This window comes from Archocentrus centrarchus, chromosome 2 (genome assembly GCF_007364275.1).
Source record: "Archocentrus centrarchus isolate MPI-CPG fArcCen1 chromosome 2, fArcCen1, whole genome shotgun sequence".
Taxonomy (NCBI): domain Eukaryota; kingdom Metazoa; phylum Chordata; class Actinopteri; order Cichliformes; family Cichlidae; genus Archocentrus; species Archocentrus centrarchus.
In genome coordinates this window covers 26,660,960-26,680,392 of record NC_044347.1, presented here as the reverse complement: position 1 = coordinate 26,680,392, position 19,433 = coordinate 26,660,960, and the positions used below count along the sequence as shown (strand labels likewise).

Here is a 19,433-nt window from a genome sequence, read left to right as displayed (position 1 = left end):
CAATAACAAGCTGGACTGGAGTACAAACACAGACGTCCTGTATAAGAAGGGCCAGAGTCGACTACACCTGCTGAGAAGACTGAGGTCCTTTGGTGTCTGCAGGACTCTGTTAAAGACTTTTTATGACTCAGTGGTAGCATCTGCCCTTTTCTACGCAATGGCCTGCTGGGGGGGTGGATGCACCGAAAGGGACAGGAGCAGGATCGACAAACTGGTGTGGAGGTCTAGCTCTGTGTTGGGATGTCCTCTAGAGTCTGTGATGGTGGTGGGTGAGAGGAGGATGTTAGCAAAGCTGACAGCCATCATGGACAACCCCCATCACCCTCTGCATGAGACCGTGGGTGAACTGAGCAGCTCCTTCAGTCAGAGACTGAAACATCCTCGCTGCAGGAAGGAGCGCTTTCGCAGGTCATTCATCCCAACAGTAGTTAGACTGTACAACACTTCATAATGTCTTGAGTCACTTGGACACTTTACCTCCACTGCCATCACTTTATCCATATAGTCAGATACATTTTATTTATTACACTCACCCATATAATGCATACCGTGTATGCTGTGTACCTTACCGGCTACAAATGTATATAATATTTTGATATCTGTATATAGTGTTTTGATGTGTGTGTATATGTGTGTATATGTAAATGTGGGTATTGACACTGATATATATATATTTATGTATATAGTGATTATGTATATGTGTATAGATTTTTGCTATTTTATTTTATTCTATTCTATTTTAGTTTTTAGTTTAGTTATTTGTTCCTACTCATCCTTTTCATTTTTTCTCTGTATTGGGCTGCTGTAATGCGCAAATTTCCCCGTCGTGGGATCATTAAAGTTTTATCTTATCTTATCATTCACTCCGTACCATGTACTGACCAACATTCGTTCATAGTCCTGTCATCTTTTTTTTTATTAATTTTTTAGAACAGGAACCTTTTTTGTATTTAATATGGGTTTTTTTGTATTTATTGTACTGTGTATCTGCCCTGTGTACTGTATTGTCCTGCACTTTTTGTTTTATGTTGCACAATGTTCCCTGGAGGAACATTGTTTTTTCAATATGTATTTGTATATATCTGAAATGACAATAAAACTTTGAGAGTGTAACATAGTGTGTAACATAAAGAATAAAAAAAGCAGGGGTGTGTCTGACTGTGTGTGGTGGGGAACCCGTCGTGGCAGAGACGTGCTACAGGAACATTTCACAAAAATATGTTGTGAATCAAGCAAATAACAAAATTACCATATAGGAGTCGTATCCTGCAGGTGGAGGAGTAACAGGAAGGCCTCTAATGGATGCGGGAACAATGTTGTCAAAAGAATAACGGTTTCCGGTGTGGAAAAGCCAGAGGCCTGGAACTCCAGTGTTACCAACCCTAGAGGAGAAGAAACCAGTCAGACATCGATATCATACACAGAAGCATGCAGTTCATTTACGTGCGCCCCAAACCCCACGTTTTGTTGTTACGAGTGTCCTAAGCTTTTCCTGTAGCATCATTTTAAAGAAAATATGCGGAACAAAGCAAGTGAAGGCAAATAAGACAAGAATGCAAGATGTACATTATCAGCTAGCAAACGCTATGATCGGTCTTAGCTCTGCTGACATTTGCAAGCTCTTACTACAGACACATTCATTTACCATTTATTTTATTTAGCAAGTATATATATATATATATATATATATATATATATATATATATATATATATATATATATATATATATATATATATATATGAAGTTTGTTGCTAAAAAGTTAACAGCTAATGAAAACTGTTGCATTGTTCTGTTAGCCTGTTAGCTAGTTGCTAATAAGCTAATTCGCTTTCTTTTTTTTTTTTACAAAAATAAACAAGCAAATAAAAAACAATGAAGATTAAAAAAGATTTTTTGGTCACGTCCTCAATTTGGAAATATTCACATTAACAAAAACTTTCATTTTTATTTATTTCTTTGACAAAAAAAACTGTATTTTAAGATATTTTTCTATTCTGGAGTAAGTCAATATTTGCACACATTTGATTCTGAGATTAAAGTTTTGTGACTTAACCTGTTTTGTTTTGTTTTTTTTACTTACTGGTAGAGATTTTTAACACTCTGCTCATCAGTGGTGAGACTGTAATAAGGTCCCTCAGTTCGAGAGATGAAAAAATACACAATTTCTCCTCTGCTGAAGCCAACTCTTGCTGGAAGCTCTATCTCAACATTGTACGACTCCTAGAAAATAAAACAACACAATAACCATTTTCTTGTAGCAACTTCATACCATTTATTGTTATTTTTACAACTCTGTTTATGCATTTCATACTCAAAGAAGTCTCCCCCTTAATCTAAATATAAAGAAAAAAGAAAACAGATTGGTTCTTGGTATCAGTGGATACCTGAAATCGAGATAATGGTATCTTACTGGAACTAGGAAAAAGCGAGATTGGCACAACTGGCTAATTCTTACAGCTGCTTTATGTAATATAAATAAATGTAACTTTAAATATGTCTACAACTGCTGCAGTAGAAAAATACCCATGCTGATACAACCAGTTTACCTTAGGCCGTGTGCCAAAGAAGTTCAGACCACCTTCAGGGTAGAGGAAGAGCACATATGAGTCTGCCTCATCATAACCAATCACAGCTTGGAATGTATTGACCTGTGGAGGCAACGGAGAATTAAAACAGAGTTGGTGTGATGTGTAGTTAAATTTCTATGTGTGTGTGCGATAATGTGGCAAAAATATTTAGCGAGCCCTCATTTCTTTATATTTTGCTAGAAAAATGGGAAATGGGTGCAGTGATTTATTAAAGCATGTGCAGACACAAATGAAAATACAAGGCAAATACAGAGTTTGTGCAATTCTAACAAGCTTGGACGGCAACATCTGGTATGACAGGCAAGCCTTCTTGTAATTTTTAAGTAGCCTTCGGGCCTTTTGTTCCACTGTCTGTCAGGACAATCCCACACTGCTTCAGTAATACTGAGGTCCAGGCTGAGGGGAGGCTGATCCATGGCTGATCGCTCAACCTCCCTCAGATTATTCATTATTTTTCCACTCACTCCTCATGTTTAAACTTCACACCTCTCCCCTCCTCCTCCTCTTCTCTCATTTTTGGTCTGCTGAGCTTCACGTTTAGATTTCTCACCCTTCACCCCCCACCCCCTCCCCAACACAACCACCACCAGCACCTCTTGCGGTCACCACCAACAACTACTTAATCTGTTTTTTTAAAAACATCCATTTTACACAAATTAAGATGAATTAAGATGAATTGAATCCGCATGGACTGATGAATGAGGGAACTTCATTTGCACATCAGACTCGAAGAACTCATCTCCCACATGTACGGGGGTGGCCGAGCCCACTGCCCGACCGCAGTTGAACAAACACAGATTTGGTGAATGAAGGGAACACTGTGAGTGATCCCATGTTGTTTTCCTTTGGAACAAAATCCGATTATCTATAGACTCACACATAAAAAAAGAAAACAACACAGACGCACACACCTCATGCTCTCAACCCCCAGCCCAGATGTTGATCTCCACAGCTGTCTTCCTGTGTGTCTGAACATTTTTCAGGATGATGTTACAACATGCAATCCAGACACCAGTTACAATGTGTGCACCCCCCCCCCCCCCTCCCCCCCCCACACACACACACACAAGTGCAGATGTCCCTCCACCTATATTCATCTCACATGAATGTATGTGTGTGTCCTCCTCCTTGTTTACATCAACATCTTTAAACAGCCTTGTTCTTTGTGGGCAGGGAGGAGTTTGTAGCCTCTGGCCTCTGTGTAATTAGTGAGGAGGGGGCTTTGTGTTTTTCTGCTTTCTGTCTTCAGGGAAGGAGGAGAAGAAGCTGGAGAAGCATGACGTGATATGCTTTTTTTTTTTTTTTTGCTTTCCGGATACTCCAGCTAGATGTCTGCAGTTTTCTCTCCTGCTTTCTTGCCGTCTCCTTGGGAGGAAGGAGAAGACGAGAAGCAAAAGGAGAGCAAAGACGCAAAGTTAAGTTGGCAAAAAAATGTAAGTTTAAGGTGGAGTTTAACCTGCTTCAGAGACTTTATTTTTCTCTGTCCACATATAACCACAACACTAAAACCACTGACAGCTGAGTAACATCCTGTTTAACAATGAAGTGTGTGCTACAGGAAACCTTGGGGCTTGACATTCATGTGGGTGTTGCTTTGATATGTACTGTCCACCTAAATATTGCTGTAAATCACGGCCCCCAGTGGCAGCAGTCTCTCCCAGAGCTGGTCTCAAAGTTCCCCACATCCCAAAACAGATAGATCATCCATCCCAGGATTGCAGACACCCCCAGAGGTCCTGTGCCAGCTTTTTTGGCAGCATGAGGGAGCCCATTTTTATACGTGACAGTCATTTGTATTTACATGGAAGTATCTCAAGAATATTGGATAGATCTTAATGTATTTTATATTTTAAAAAAACTTTGAATCCCAATAACTTTGTCGGTCTCACGACCTTTCCTCAAGCACATATGCATCCTTCTCCATTTCCAACAAAGGTTTGAAAGACTGAATGCAGTGGATTATACAACTGTGGTGTAGTCAGACCCTCGCTTACAAACCACCAACTACAAATATCTGCATGTAAATTATATTCCTGCCTCATCATATGACCATAATAATTGTGCTTCTTTCAGCTCTTTGATATAAGCAAGAAGACCCCATAACCATATATACTCTGGCCCGAGTCATGCTCGACTCACTGTGGTCTACTCCTAAACTACAGGTGTTCATAATCAGAAAAACAAACAAACACAAACACTGCATCAGACATGTTATTAGCTGTGACCTGCAGAATGCCTGGATGGTAGATTTGAATTTGGATTTCCCAGCTTGCTGTCTAAAAGCTAAGCTAAGCTAACTGGCCTCCTGCTCTAGCTTCACAGCGGCTGGAGTGGCACAGACGATCTCATTTCAACAACAAATAAGTGCATTTCTAAAATGCTGAACTCAGTCCTGTACGGTTGTTTGTGCTGTTCCCCATCTCCACTCTGTGCGCGAGTGTGTTTGTCTGTCTCACCGAGTGTGTAAAGAGGTCTCTGTGTTCTTTACAGACTCACAGCTGGAGAACAACAAATTGCAGCCAACACACATCAAAGACCATGGAGGTCAGTAAGAATGTGAGAAGTCCCCCTCTCTCTACACACACACACACACACAGACACACACACACACACACACACACACACACACACACACACACACACACACACACACACACACACACACAGGGTCCACCCTCCCTGCAGACATTGTGTCACACCTTCTTAAAGAGTTTCCTCACACTCTTCACACTGAGCAGACACAAGCACAGACGTTTAACTGTCTCTGAAAGCAACAAATGTTTCTTTTCAGGGCCACGCTGACTGCTGAAAGGTTTGCAAGTGGTAACATCATCCATCTGTTAGGTCTGTCTGCTTCACTGCAGGGGGGGGTGAAAGAGTTTGCAAACACCTTCAAAGAAAAATAGTGATGAGCACTTACATCCATCCATCCATCCATCCATTTTCTTCCGCTTATCCGGAGCCGGGTCGCGGGGGCAGGAGCCTAAGCACAGAAGCCCAGGCTTCCCTCTCCCCAGCCACCTCCTCTAGCTCATCCGGAGGGACCCCAAGACGTTCCCAGGCCAGCCGAGAGATATAATCTCTCCAGCGTGTCCTGGGTCTGCCGCGGGACCTCCTCCCGCTGGGACATGCCCGGAACACCTCACCCAAGAGGCGGCCAGGAGGCATCCTAATCAGATGCCCGAGCCACCTCAACTGGCTCCTTTCGATGTGGAGGAGCAGCGGCTCTACTCTGAGCCCCTCCCGGATAGCTGCACTCCTCACCCTATCTCTAAGGGAGAAACCAGCCACCCTTCGAAGGAAACTCATTTCTGCCGCTTGTATTCGCGATCTTATTCTTTCGGTCACTACCCAAAGCTCGTGACCATAGGTGAGGGTAGGAACGTAGATCGACCAGTAAATCGAGAGCTTCGCTTTTTCACTAAGCTCCCTCTTCACCACGACAGACCGGTGGAGCGTCCGCATTACTGCAGAAGCAGCCCAGATCCGTCTGTCGATCTCTCGCTCCCTTCTCCCGTCACTCGTGAACAAGACCCCGAGATACTTGAACTCCTCCACTTGGGGCAAGAACTCATTCCTGAGCCGGAGAGGGCACTCCACCCTTTTCCGGCTGAGGACCATGGCCTCAGACTTAGAGGTGCTGATTCTCATGCCGGCCGCTTCACACTCGGCTACAAACCGTTCCACTGCGAGCTGGAGGCCCCCCCCGATGAAGCCAACAGGACCGCATCATCTGCAAAGAGCAGAGATGAGACTCTGAGGCCACCAAGGAAGAAGCCTTCCGCCACCTGGCTACGCCTAGAAATTCTGTCCATAAAAGTTATGAACAGAATCGGTGACAAAGGGCAGCCCTGACTGAGTCCAACACCCACAGGAAACGAATCCGACTTATTACCGGCTATACGGACCAAGCTCTCACTGCGGTTGTACAGAGACTGAATGGCCCGCAACAACGGGCCAGACACTCCATACTCCCGCAGGACCTCCCAGAGGATACCCCGAGGGACACGGTTGAATGCCTTCTCCAAGTCCACAAAGCACATGTAGACTGGTTGGGCAAACTCCCATGCGCACTCGAATAGAGAGAAGCCCAACAATCACGCGATCCCCTATGAGTGAACACACGGCGATGGTGGGAAGGAAGAACTCCCTTTTAACATTAAGGCCCCGTTACAAAGCGCCTTGAGGCAACTGTTTGTTGTGATTTGGCGCTATATAAATAAAATTGAATTCAACTGAATTGAATCGAAGTTTACACAAGAACGTTTTCAGTGGAAAAAAGTGGGGGGGCTCTCAGTGCCAGAATAAGGTCCGGGCGATGCCAAAGTGTACAAAGGGTACGAGCTCTGTATGTACACAAAACATAGCGACAGCGGAGGATTTCAGGTTTCTGGCAACACTGTTGCCAGAATGTTTGCTGTGTCTTCCAGCACAGTCTCAAGAGCATGGAGGAGATTCCAGGAGACAGGCAGTTACTCTAGGAGAGCTGGACAGGGCCGCAGAAGGTCCTTAACCCATCAGCAGGACCGGTATCTGCTCCTTTGTGCAAGGAGGAACAGGATGAGCTCTGCCAGAGCTACAAAATGACCTCCAGCAGCCACTGGTGTGAATGTCTCTGACCAAACAATCAGAAACAGACTTCATGAGGGTGGCTTGAGGGCCAGACACCCTCTAGTGGGCCCTGTGCTCACTGCCTGGCACCGTGGATGTCATGGTCCTGGGCCAGTGGCCCAGTGTTTTTTGTTATCTTTTGTATTTGTCCTCAGTTTATTTCGAGTTCCTTGTGTTTCCATGTGTCGGGTCTGCGTCCTTGTTTCCCCGTTTGACTTCCTGTCCCTTCTGTAGTTCCCTGTAGTCTTGGTTTTCAGTTCTGGTTATCTTCCTGGTTCCGTTCTGCACTCACCCAAATAAAGACTTTTATTTCACCTACCTCGTCTGCGTTGGGGTCCACTTCCTGCCTGCCACACCGCCGTTCCATGACAGTGGAGCCTGATTGGCATTTGAATGCCAGAATTGGCAGGTCAACCACTGGTGCCCTGTGCTTTTCACAGATGAGAGCAGATTCATCCTGAGCACATGTGACAGGCGTGAAAGGGTCTGAAGAAGCCGTGGAGAACGTTATGCTGCCTGTAAGATCGTTCAGCATGACCGGTTTGGTGGTGGGTCAGTGATGGTCTGGGGAGGCATATCCATGGAGGGACACAAAGACCTCTACGGGCTAGGCAACAACACCCTGACTGCCATTAGGTATCAGGATGAAATCCTTGGACCCGCTGTCAGATGCTGTGACAGTGGGTCCTGGGTTCCTCCTGGTGCACAACACTTCCTGGAGGATGAAGGAATTGACACTATTGACCCACCCCCATGTTCTCCTGACCTAAATCCAATAGGACACCTCTGGGACATTATGTTTTGGTCCATCCAATGCTGCCAAGTTGCTCTTCAGACTTTCCAGGAGTTCAGTGATGCCCTTGTCCAGATCTGGGAGGAGATCCTCCAGGACACCATCCGTTGTCTCATTGTGAGGCATGCATACAAGCATATGGGGGCCACACAAACTACTGAGTACCATTTTATTGAGCAGTGTATAACCTCTGGTTGACACTAAGTTAATAAGAGTTTGAATAAACCAGAGAAGCTGCACGCACTTATCAAGTTGTACAGAATTCATTTTGTGACTCTTTCAGTTTACTCAGAATAATTTATCCTACTTCGAGGCTTGTTTAGTATTTATTTATTTTTTATTTATTTATTAGTAGTCTGATTTACTCTACTCTCGAGACAGTTGAGTCTACTTTGCCTCACATAAATTAAACTGAAGACAGTTTGGTTGATTTTCCATCTCATCTGGCTTTTGAATCAATGACTCAACACACTGTAGCTGATGTTCTGAATCATGTCACAGTTATTTAAAGCTGGAGCCCACTCTGCTGTGCCTGGAACATCCCAAGGAAACGAGGTCAGGATAAAGGTCCTACACTTGTTTGTTGGTTGCTGGTGTTTTAGCTCGTCGGCCGCAGCACAGCTGCGAGCAGGCAGAGTGAGACAGACAGCAGCTGCAGCCCAGTTGCCAGCCTCACCAGAGCGCTGGAAACGGAACTGCCCACAGCGTGGGAACTGGCACACACACACACAGACACACACACACACTACAGCCCAGGCTTGAAGCCAAGGAGCACTCCTGTCAGGATTTACTATTTTATGAAAATCTCTACGCTAATTTTACTTTTTGTGACTTGTGTTATACCTCCACTTGTAGTCAAAGGGATTCTTTTTTCTTTTCTTCTTTCTTTTTTTTTTTTACAGATGAAAAATATCTGTACAGCTTTGGGGCTTCTCAAAGCATTTCCAAACCTAATTGATCAAATCAAGAGCATATGGCGGTTAACCATAGCTGCTTTTTAGATCCTGAAAAGTTTGTCAACGTGAACATAATACCTGCAACTACAAACCAGACAGCTATGCATGTGTACTTGTTAGTTACGAGATCCCAAGTCGTTTTGAGTCATTTTATTGGACATTACAGAGCAGTACAGTGAGGCAAGCCCCCCCCCCCTTTTGGTCCACTAATAAACAGAATCCATCCCAGGGCGTGAAAGCAGAACATGTTATAAAAGGTGAAGTTCAGTCAGTCTGCTTTGGACTGGGATGAACATATTTCAAGGATGCCTCCTGTGTCACTGCAAGGAGCCACAAGAAATAATAAATAACACTAATGGCAACAGCACTTCCTATTGTGCTGCAGTAACAAGAACGTTCAGCCTCCAAACTGTTTTTTTTAACACACAAATAGCTTACAGGGGACAGATTTATAACGAAGAAAGAAGTGTAATGGTAAATTCATATTTCATCTGAAATAACTCTGTCAGGACGGCTGCTAAGGAATATTTTTCTTTAACCAATAACTTTTAAAAGTTGTCCTTTTAAGGAAAGTCATGTTACACATCTCATCACACACTGCCTGAGCTGATCTATGTAACACTGATGAATTAAGCCTTGAATTGAAGCTGACTAAAACCATATATAACTCTCTATGGTGCCGTTTACACGAAGCCGTTTTCACTGGAAACGGTGTCGTTTTGATGCGTTTCAGCCTTTCGTTTACACGATGGCGTTTCAGAAACGATCCGCGTTTACACGATGACGTGAAACGATGGAAACGATGAAAACGATGAAAACGATGTAGTTCCCATGCCAGGCCACAAGTTGGCGTTGGTTTTCTCTTTGCAAAGTTTATTTATGCAAGACGCGCATGCGTGGAGTGACACAGTAGGTAGTGCGGCAAATTGTTCATTACTTACAAAACGGCCAATGTGAGAGGTTTTGTGTGGACTGACGATGAGGTTGGATCGCTGGTGCACACAACGCTGAATTACAAAACGGTAAAAACACAAGAAAAGCACAAGAAGCACTCGTGAATCCGCGAGTACTGTTTATCAATTTGCACGTGCGCGAAAAACTGTGGCCGTCGCAACCATAGTGCGCATGTGTGAGTCGACCGTTTTCAGATCACCCCGGTTTCAAGTGTTTACACGAGAACGCAAGCCGGTGCGTTTCTGAAACGCTCCACTCTGGACTCCGTTTCTGAAACACATCGTTTTCACTCTGTTGTCGTGTAAACAGAAGGGCGAAACGCATCAAAACGACACCGTTTCAAAATGAAAACGTCTCGTGTAAACGGCACCTATATAAAAGATGGACACCACCCATTGGTTAGTGAAGTCCTGCTTTGCCCTCAGCAGCCTGAGTCACACCACAGCCTCGTGTCAACGTGGGGTAGGTCGGCCAGAAAGCCTAATCTGCTTTATCATCCTTTTGACTTTAAATGGGGGATTTGGGGGGGGGGGGGGGGGGGGGTCATAAAAGTTGAAGTTAGAGATCATTAGCTCACCAGGTAATGAGATCTTAGCATTTTCATAAAGACTTCTATACAGCAGTACAGCACAAAGTATCAAGATGATCTGTGTTTTGCTTTGGTTTTAATACAGAAGCAAGTTATAACATGTTAATTAGTTCGCTTGTGCCTCTGTAGATGTTGCAACTTGCAGAGTCTAGCTGCTGTTGCTAAGATCTGCTGGTTACCAGTTTAAATAAGATGGATCCATCTTTTTTTAAAATTTTTTTTAACTAATTCATGGCCGGACAGTAAGCAGGTGTTTCTTTGCAAATGTCAACCTGTTCCTTTAACATCAGGATAACTTTAGCGCTCTTATTCTTTGGATGAAACTAAGTTAATGAATACTTTGAGTCAATTTACTAACTAAAGGCTGCTTAGTGTTAATGATATTCATAATGTAGGCAGCCTGGCCAACACTTCTTAAAGGAGCCCAACACTGAAAGCAGTCTTTACTGAAAAGACTCTGTTCGTTAGCAAAACTGAGCTCCCTGCTTGTTGATGTATGGGTGTGTATTTTAAGAGAAGTAATTTTTTCTAATTTTGATAATAGTATCTCTAAGACCGATTTCTTTGAAAACACAACCCAGCTTAGTAGGAGTGTGAGCCTTCACTCTGTCTTCTGCTTTCCTGTTATTTCACCCCCACATCCGGCCTCCAGACGCCACAAATTCTGCCCCCTCCCCCCCGAAACAGCACCCTAACCCACCCCCCACCCCCAATACCCACCCTGACAATCACACACTTCAGGTTAATCAGTTCACACACACACATACACATACACACACACACCGGTCTGCCCCCAGCACACCCCGCCCAGCACCTCTGGCTAATCACTTCAAAGGAAGATGCTATCAGCCTAAAGAGAGACCCACTGAAGCAAATCCCAGAGCACTCCAATCTGAGAGCAACACAGAGCACGTGAATAACAAAACACATCACTTCTTGTGCTTTAAGAGGTACCTTAAATTAGCATTTTGTCAACAGCTGACCTGAGACTTGAAGACAAAATTCCAATTTTGAAGCTCAGAGCACTTCTCCGTTTGGGAAATGGTCACTCACAACCATTCCCTGAGAAATGTGGTGAGATGCTCAATGCTGCAGGCACCCCATCAGACTATTTCATGATGAGCTTTTCATCAATCAAGGAGGGAGGAAGGAACAAGCCTAAAAGAAACCAGACTGTGAGAGTAATGAAGAGAACAAACACAGATGAGAGGGGCTGACAAAAGGAGAGCTCCCCTGGGCTTTTCCCTTAACTCTACCACTCCCTTTATCCCTCCATCCCAACTGCTACAAACCAGGAACAACAGTTGACAGTAGGTCTGGCTTTACTCTCCCAAAGTTGGATTTTAACAAAGCCTCCAATGCTCCTCTAGGCAACCCTTCTTAATACACGTCTTTAAGTTATGAATCATTTCCTTGGACTGATTTTTAGAAAGTATTATCATTGGCATTAATTATGAAGAAAACAGAGACAAATGTTTAATAGATATGCCACAATTTAAAGGGATATTCGACCAATTTTAGTGCACTTGACCTGGGTAGCCTGGTACTATCTGTGACTGTGGAGGATTTTTCCAAAGTTAACAAATAACCCCGTCAGTGTTTCTGGTCCCATACAGGGAGGCGGGATTTCTTAGCCTCTGCCGCTCTGACACTGACCATTTTAAACCTGTGTGAATCTCAGTCATCATGCTTTAGTTCATGATTGCACAGCAAACAGGAACTGTCGATGGTCAATACTTTTAATGGCGTCAGCTTTCCAAAATTTCAACAAATACAGCATTAAAAAAAACCAGGGCTCAATTTGTAGCTTCTTGACAGCAATGAGACTTTTATGGGACCTTTATTTCCAAAAGTTAGTGTGGTTATTTCACATTATGCACACACACTCACACACACACACACACACACTCACACACACACACACACACACAAAAGACAACAAAAGGAGTTAAAGAGTGAAACAGGCAAACAAATGTTAAATGATTACTGGCTGACAATAAGAAGGGGAGTAATGGTTGAGGCATGTTTGTGTCTACCTGTGTGTGAACTGGAGGAGGGGATAATGAGGTGGGGGGGGCACTTTGATGACTCTTAAAGATGATCTCTGACCCTTTAAAAAGGTTAAGAGGCAAATTAGGAGGGGAAGGAGGATTACAAATCACCCCCACCATTCCTGGGTGATTACAAGTGATGCACAACTGCCAGGAATTTGGGATTAAGTGTCACACAAGAACCAAAACATACTAGTGGGGGATATATGGGCTGTTTACACGATGATAAAACTACCGGTGTCTCCTCAAAATATCTTACCTTGTTTGGAGGGCTAGGGGGTCGTGTTTGTTCTTCGTACGCTGGGACATTCTCCCACGTTGCCACTACAGCGTGTGTGGGTGTGAACTTTGCATCGGGGAACCCCTGCTGTACTTCCTGGGTGAGCAGATGGATGAAAGAATGAATGAGGAAAGGAGGAGAAATTTAAAAAAAAAAGGAATGAAAGACAATGGGCTGAACTGATGGATGGAGACAAATCCAAATCTGTAGTTAATTACGGCCCAAGCTGTATTTTTTTTCGCCAGTGTTTTATAGCCTGTTATGAGGTCACAGCCCTAAAGCTGTAATCGTGACACACCTGTGTGATTCTGTTGAGCACGCTGGGCGTTTCAGTCGCTCGGTAGTAAATCTGTCCTCGCCCTCCGCTCGTGTCAATGTCAGCCAGGAACGGAGCCACCACGGGGAAATCTGTAGGTAATCCGTCATCAACGTATTGCTTCTCCATTGGCAAGTCGTGGGCTGATATAATGCCATTGGTGGCCACCTAAATGGAGAGAAAGCTTTAGTTTGGAATATCTGGAATACTACCAAGAACCCAAGAAACCCTCTAATGAACCCATATCCCCTTGTAAACCACTAGAACCCCTTCATGGACTCCAGGAACCACATAATAAACCCCTATTCTCCTCATAAACTCCTCAGGGGGCCCCAGTGTGGCTCCCGATCATGCATTTGAAAAATTCTGACCACATACAGCCACAAATGTACTCAAGTTGTGGAGTATTTCCATTTGATGCTATTTCACAACTTTTTAGAAGCATAGATTTTTTTTTTTTAACTTTTGACCCCATTCTGTATATATGCAGATATATATATATATATCTATATGTACACAGCCAAAGGATCAGTTTCAAGCAGCTTTTTCAACTCTTGTCTTCCTGTGATGTCGGTCAGAGTGGAGATCCCTGACTGTGAGCACAGAAGTCCCAACCACCTGCTGTATTAAAGTGATGGACGCATTAATAGTGGTAATACTGATTATGCATGATGAGTATTATTACATGCGACAGTATTATTTAAATAGTGCAATACTGCTGTTTAAACTTAGCTACGAGACCAAGTACTCACCACACCGATGTGCATGGATTATTAACGATGCTAAACTAACGTGTAGGCATTATCAAATTATTATTACTCATGCACCAGGCTGTTTACAAATAGGCTGTTAATTAAAAATAAAGGTTAATCCTTTTAGATTTACAGTAAAATCTAAATATTGACCTCCATATTTCTTTTAACCTCAGACTCTCCTAGACTAGCTTGAATGAGTCAGAGTTCAGAGTAGTCCTTATATCTGTACAAGTGCAATGAGTTCAATTTTAAATGAGGATAATTTAACATCAACTTTCTTAATACAGCAGTTTGTGAGTTTCTCCTTGGATATCAAAAAAACTTTATCTGATCTCAAACTATAACAATACATCATTTATTTATTATTGGTTGTGTTTTGTGTTATTTATACAGATCTGCAAGCTATCAAATAAATATAGTCAAGTAGGAGCTTAAAGTGGGCTTTGTTTTTAAGATGGAACGACTTATTTTCACTGTTTACTCTTACTTTACAGGAAGGCTGCTTTGCAGGGGGCGCTGGACATTAATTACTTTAATTACTGATGCATTAAGTACATATTTGGCAACACTTTTACATGTAATAGATATTTCCAACCTGTTTCTATTCAGCAAAGAATCTGGATGCTCCTGCAGCAGTTAAAGTGAAAAATGAGCTGGCAGCAGTTTTAGCAGCCCGTTCATCTGCATCTGCTGACATCTGCTGAGTGCCTGAAAATTAAAGCTGTTGAAAGTGTTTATTCGCACACAGAGAAAAGTTTAGATTGGAATATTAGGAGCGCGGATTGTTGAAATCTTACGCAAACATAGCAGGAATAATTTGTGGTCCTTCATGGGGGAAAAAAAAAAAATGCACATGATAATAAACCCAATGTCCGCTCTTGTCAGTGTCCCGACTTTTTCATTCAACTGTGAATGAATCGCTCCATTGAGCACAGTGGAAGCAGCAGCACAGCTCTACTGCTCACATTATTCAACAGCTGCAAATATCACCTGAGAAATGTGGAGCGGAAACTTCAGAGACTCAACTGCATTTAATTACCAGCATGCAAATGAATATTTATACTTACGTATAGCTGGGAGAAAGGGGAGTTGTAGAAGTATAAGGGTTTTGGCAGAGACAGCACTTTGGACGTCTCATCGTCGCCTTCTCCCAAAACCGAATCTCCATTTGAGGTGCCATAAGGAAACATGTCAGCCCTCTGGATGGCAGTAACCGCGGTGCAGCTGCAGCACAGCAGCACGCACGCAGCCAGCATCGCCCCTCTGTCCATTGCAGAGCCTGAGTGATCGCGCAGCGCTGCCGCTATGAGAGGGAGCAGAAGGAGAGAGCTACAGCTGGACTCAGAAAGAGGAGATCTTTGCTCACTCCTCCTCCTCCTCCTCTCCACCAAGCCCCCTCATACTCCGCGGGGAAGGAGGGAGGAGTTTATGCCCACTGTGATTGGTCAAAGGCGGGGTGAGTGACAGCAGGCTGGGGCTGGAGGAAACATCTGGCTCATATTAAAGAATAGACAAATACAGCATTTTTAATCCGGATGTAACTCTATCTGTTTCACAACACTGAAAAAGAAATGCTGTATTTTTTTTTTTTTTTTTTTTTTTTACACACAATTGCTCTCTCTCTCTCTCTCTCTCTCTCACACACACACACACACACACACACACACACACACACACAAGTGAGAAAAAAGTTCTGGATTCTTAAATAGTTTGGGGTTCATGGGCGTAGGTTTCATTTAAGGCTTTTGGAGACACATTAAGTGAGAAATCTGGAGGTCCTCCCCTGGGAAATGTATTTCCTGAATTCTTCAGTTTTCTGCACAAATATGCGCCAGTTCTGCATTCATTAGTAATGGAAACACATTTGTTTATGCAAAGGAAAACATAAAGCCAACTTTGGATGAGATGAAACATTTGGGTGGAAAGTGACATTATCAGCTGGGATACTTGATTAGTGACGTGCGTTTATAAACTCAGGTGCAACTCAGCTGTACTATCACACATATGTGCTCCTGAGTGTCAAGTAACACACACCAATCCTAAAATGCTAAAAAAAAAAAAAAGTTTTTGGGTCCAGTTACCTGAGTTTAGTTAGAGCTGCTACACCCCTGTCTATGAATATTTCAGAGACTATAACAATGTAACTAGAGGAGTTATGATGAAGACTTTATTGATTTGCTTTAACCATTCTCCTTTTGAATACAGTCTTAATCAGTAACTCTTTGCATGGACAAATATTTAGAATAAATCATCCACTCACTGAAAGCCATGAGTGAAGCCTTAACAAACTTAGTCTGGTGTGCCACCTGCTGTTTGCAAAGGCTTAATGCAGCATGTGCGCGCTACCCCATCCATCCATCCATCATCCATCATCCATCCATCCATCATCCATCATCCATCATCCATCCATCCATCCATCCATCCATCCATCCATCCATCCATCCATCCATCATCCATCCATCATCCATCCATCCATCATCCATCATCCATCCATCCATCCATCCATCATCCATCCATCCATCCATCCATCCATCCATCCATCCATCATCCATCCATCATCCATCCATCAATCATCCATCATCCATCCATCCATCATCCATCATCCATCCATCCATCATCCATCATCCATCATCCATCCATCCATCCATCCATCATCCATCCATCCATCCATCCATCCATCCATCATCCATCCATCCATCCATCCATCCATCCATCCATCCATCCATCCATCATCCATCATCCATCCATCATCCATCCATCCATCCATCATCCATCCATCCATCCATCCATCCATCATCCATCCATCCATCCATCCATCCATCATCCATCCATCCATCCATCCATCCATCCATCCATCAGGGTGTTGGGGGGCCTGGAGCCTATCCTGGCTGTCATAGGATGAAAGGCAGAGTACAACCCGGGCAGGCTGCCAGTCCATCACAGTTCTTGAACTTTTACACCCTACATTCACAAAAAACCTTCTTGCAAAATCTTACAAACACACCAAAACATTTTTCCCTGTACATGAAACCGTACACTTGTATCAGATCGTGCATACAATCAAATTAATAACATACTGAGCATTCGTGACATATTACATCGGAAAAAGAAAGAAAACAAATGTTCCAGGACACATAACTTGGATCATTCTAATCTCAAGTGGTTGTCTCACAATTCTACAAAGATTACATAAATTTAAAGCAGACATGCCTCTCAGATCGTTTCCACATATTATTGTTGGCATCAACATTCATCTCTCTCTTTGCTGGTTCTGTGCATGATCTGGCTTCTATCAGCTTAACCTCTGTCAGCTGTCGTTAACACCATCCATCCATCCATCCATCCATGAATGTAAGACCCAGAGCTCCTGATAGAGGTCAGGGTCTCCTAAGGAAAAATAACCACTTTTTTAATGCTGACAAAATATGAAACACTTTGACCACCCTGGTTTATGCAGTGTTAAAGGAACGTTGCAGGCTATTCATAGTATTATATCAGGCAAGCTGATAAAAAAAAATTAAATAAAGGGAAAAAAGAACAAGAAAAAGTAACAGCTTGCTAATGAGAATATTTATTGTCATGGTCACAAGCCTCTAGTATGGTTTGCTGTCCTTTCTCTTCCTCTGTCTTTCTCTCTCCCCTCATGCTCTTGTGTGCTGATGTGTGTGTGTGTCGAGCTTACTTTTCCTGTGAAGTCCTACCAGTGGCTCCCACTGACGGGTTATTGTGGCCCCCCATTTTAAAATGGAAATGCCCCTGTCCAATAATCAAGTGAATTTCATAGACCTGATGGGGAGCCTATTATTCACCATTAGTATAGGTTGCTGTGTGTAGAACTGCCAAAAAATAAATGATGTTTCATTTGAATTAAATCTGATGTAACACAACAAAATTGTCTATAAAGTGAAATATTTTTTTAAGTGTACATATCAGCGAGCTTTTCTTCAGATAGGAAATCTCACTGTTGATGCTTGTACTTACTCAAAGAAACCTATAGGTGGAGACAAAGACAAAGCACAGAGAGTGAAACCGGCACAGAGCGTGACAGATTTCATTTATTCAGCGTGCTTTAACTGTGGCTCACTTTGTACAAATATATTTTAAAGCTGCGGTCTGCCCTGTAAGAGCAAAACAAAACTGTGCTCCATAAAATAAATATAAATACATAAACAGAGTCATTTTGAAAGTTTGATCCCGTTTTCATCTTCAGTTTTGCTTTTCACTATTCCAGCGTGTAGTTACAGGATGCAGGTTCCCCAGGCTTCAGCTGCGACATTCAATATTCAAAAAAATAAATATGAACTCATCAATGATTCAAACACGGGCCATTAGCGAGCCGCAGCAAAGCGCACCCAGCAGTGGGGCTCAGAATTTGTGTGTCTGCGCATGAAAGAAATCATGAGAGCCCGACAATACGTACAGCAGTTGTCAGCACTTTGACTGATGCCAAGCTCTCAACAAAGGCTGTTTACCAGAGCAGCAGGACATAAAACCTGTGGATAAAGACGATCAATAACTGAACTGCTTCTAAATAAAGACAGACAGTGATCAGCACCATTTAAAAAAAACACTTCACCTGGATCAGTGTCAACTCACGGGTGGGTCAGTTACTTTAAAACTCTGGATCATTAGGTTTATAAACTGACATTTATGATTAAATGTTGTAATCTAGAGCGGTAAGGTGAAAAGAAGCGAGTGCAAAGTAAAGGGACGAGAGCAGAAGGACAGGGGAAATGACAAGGAAAAGGAAATAATGGAAAAGGCACTGATAGAAAAAAGCTAGGAAGAGGAGGACAGGAAGGAAGGGCAGAAAATGAAAAGGGAACAGACAAGTTGTCAGGGAAGTGAAAGATATTACAGGAAATGAAAGGAAGAAGGGGAAGTTATTTTGCTCTCAGTGGGAGCCCAGGACAAGGTTAAAGAGGCCCTGCTGAAATATAAAATATAGAGCAAAGGCTAAAGACCCCCCGCCCCCACACACACACACACACACCTGCTGAACCCGAATGTCCCCATTGTGCTTACATTGACGTGTTGCCATGCTGCACAATGCAACACCATAACAAAATAAAGGGCTGGTTATGAAAGCACTCTTTCAGCATCCATCGCTGCACATTATAGGATCCTGTTTGGCATTTATTCTACCATTATTATTCTATATATTATTATTATAATATAGAGCTTTTAAAAATCAGTTTTGCTAAAGACAGTCTGATGCTGCACAGTGCCTTTATGCGCCATCCTCCCTGCACAAAAGCTGTCATAGCCACTTCAGAAAACAAGAGAACACCACAAGTCCACTGTTTTTATGAGTCATGAGGGACAGTCCAGAAAGAAACACACTCATATTCATCTTTGAGGAATTAGCCTCAAGTCTATGAGATTATGGAAAGAAACCCAAAAGATGCAATCCACACAGAAAACAAATATAGGAAAACAAACATTAATTGCTGCCGTCTAAACACATGCTTTAAATGTTTTGGTGTTACATTGTACATGACAGATAAACGCAGGATACACACACACACACACACATGC

The 19,433-nt window shown here is 43.0% G+C and overlaps 1 protein-coding gene across 2 annotated transcripts in view; it reads right to left on the bottom strand.

The window, feature by feature from the left end:
- Positions 1-15,238, bottom strand: part of nid2a (nidogen 2a (osteonidogen)) — a 54,409-nt gene extending 39,171 nt beyond the window's left edge. For both annotated transcript variants that reach the window (XM_030754080.1, XM_030754087.1), the window contains exons 1-6: positions 14,963-15,238; positions 13,123-13,308; positions 12,804-12,920; positions 2,549-2,650; positions 2,083-2,222; positions 1,250-1,382 (exon numbers count right to left, since the gene is read on the bottom strand). In XM_030754080.1, the coding sequence (XP_030609940.1) occupies positions 1,250-1,382; positions 2,083-2,222; positions 2,549-2,650; positions 12,804-12,920; positions 13,123-13,308; positions 14,963-15,166 (882 nt within the window). In that variant the 5' untranslated portion in view covers positions 15,167-15,238. The remainder of the gene's footprint in view (positions 1-1,249; positions 1,383-2,082; positions 2,223-2,548; positions 2,651-12,803; positions 12,921-13,122; positions 13,309-14,962) is intronic.
- Between the last annotated feature and the right edge of the window lie 4,195 nt (positions 15,239-19,433).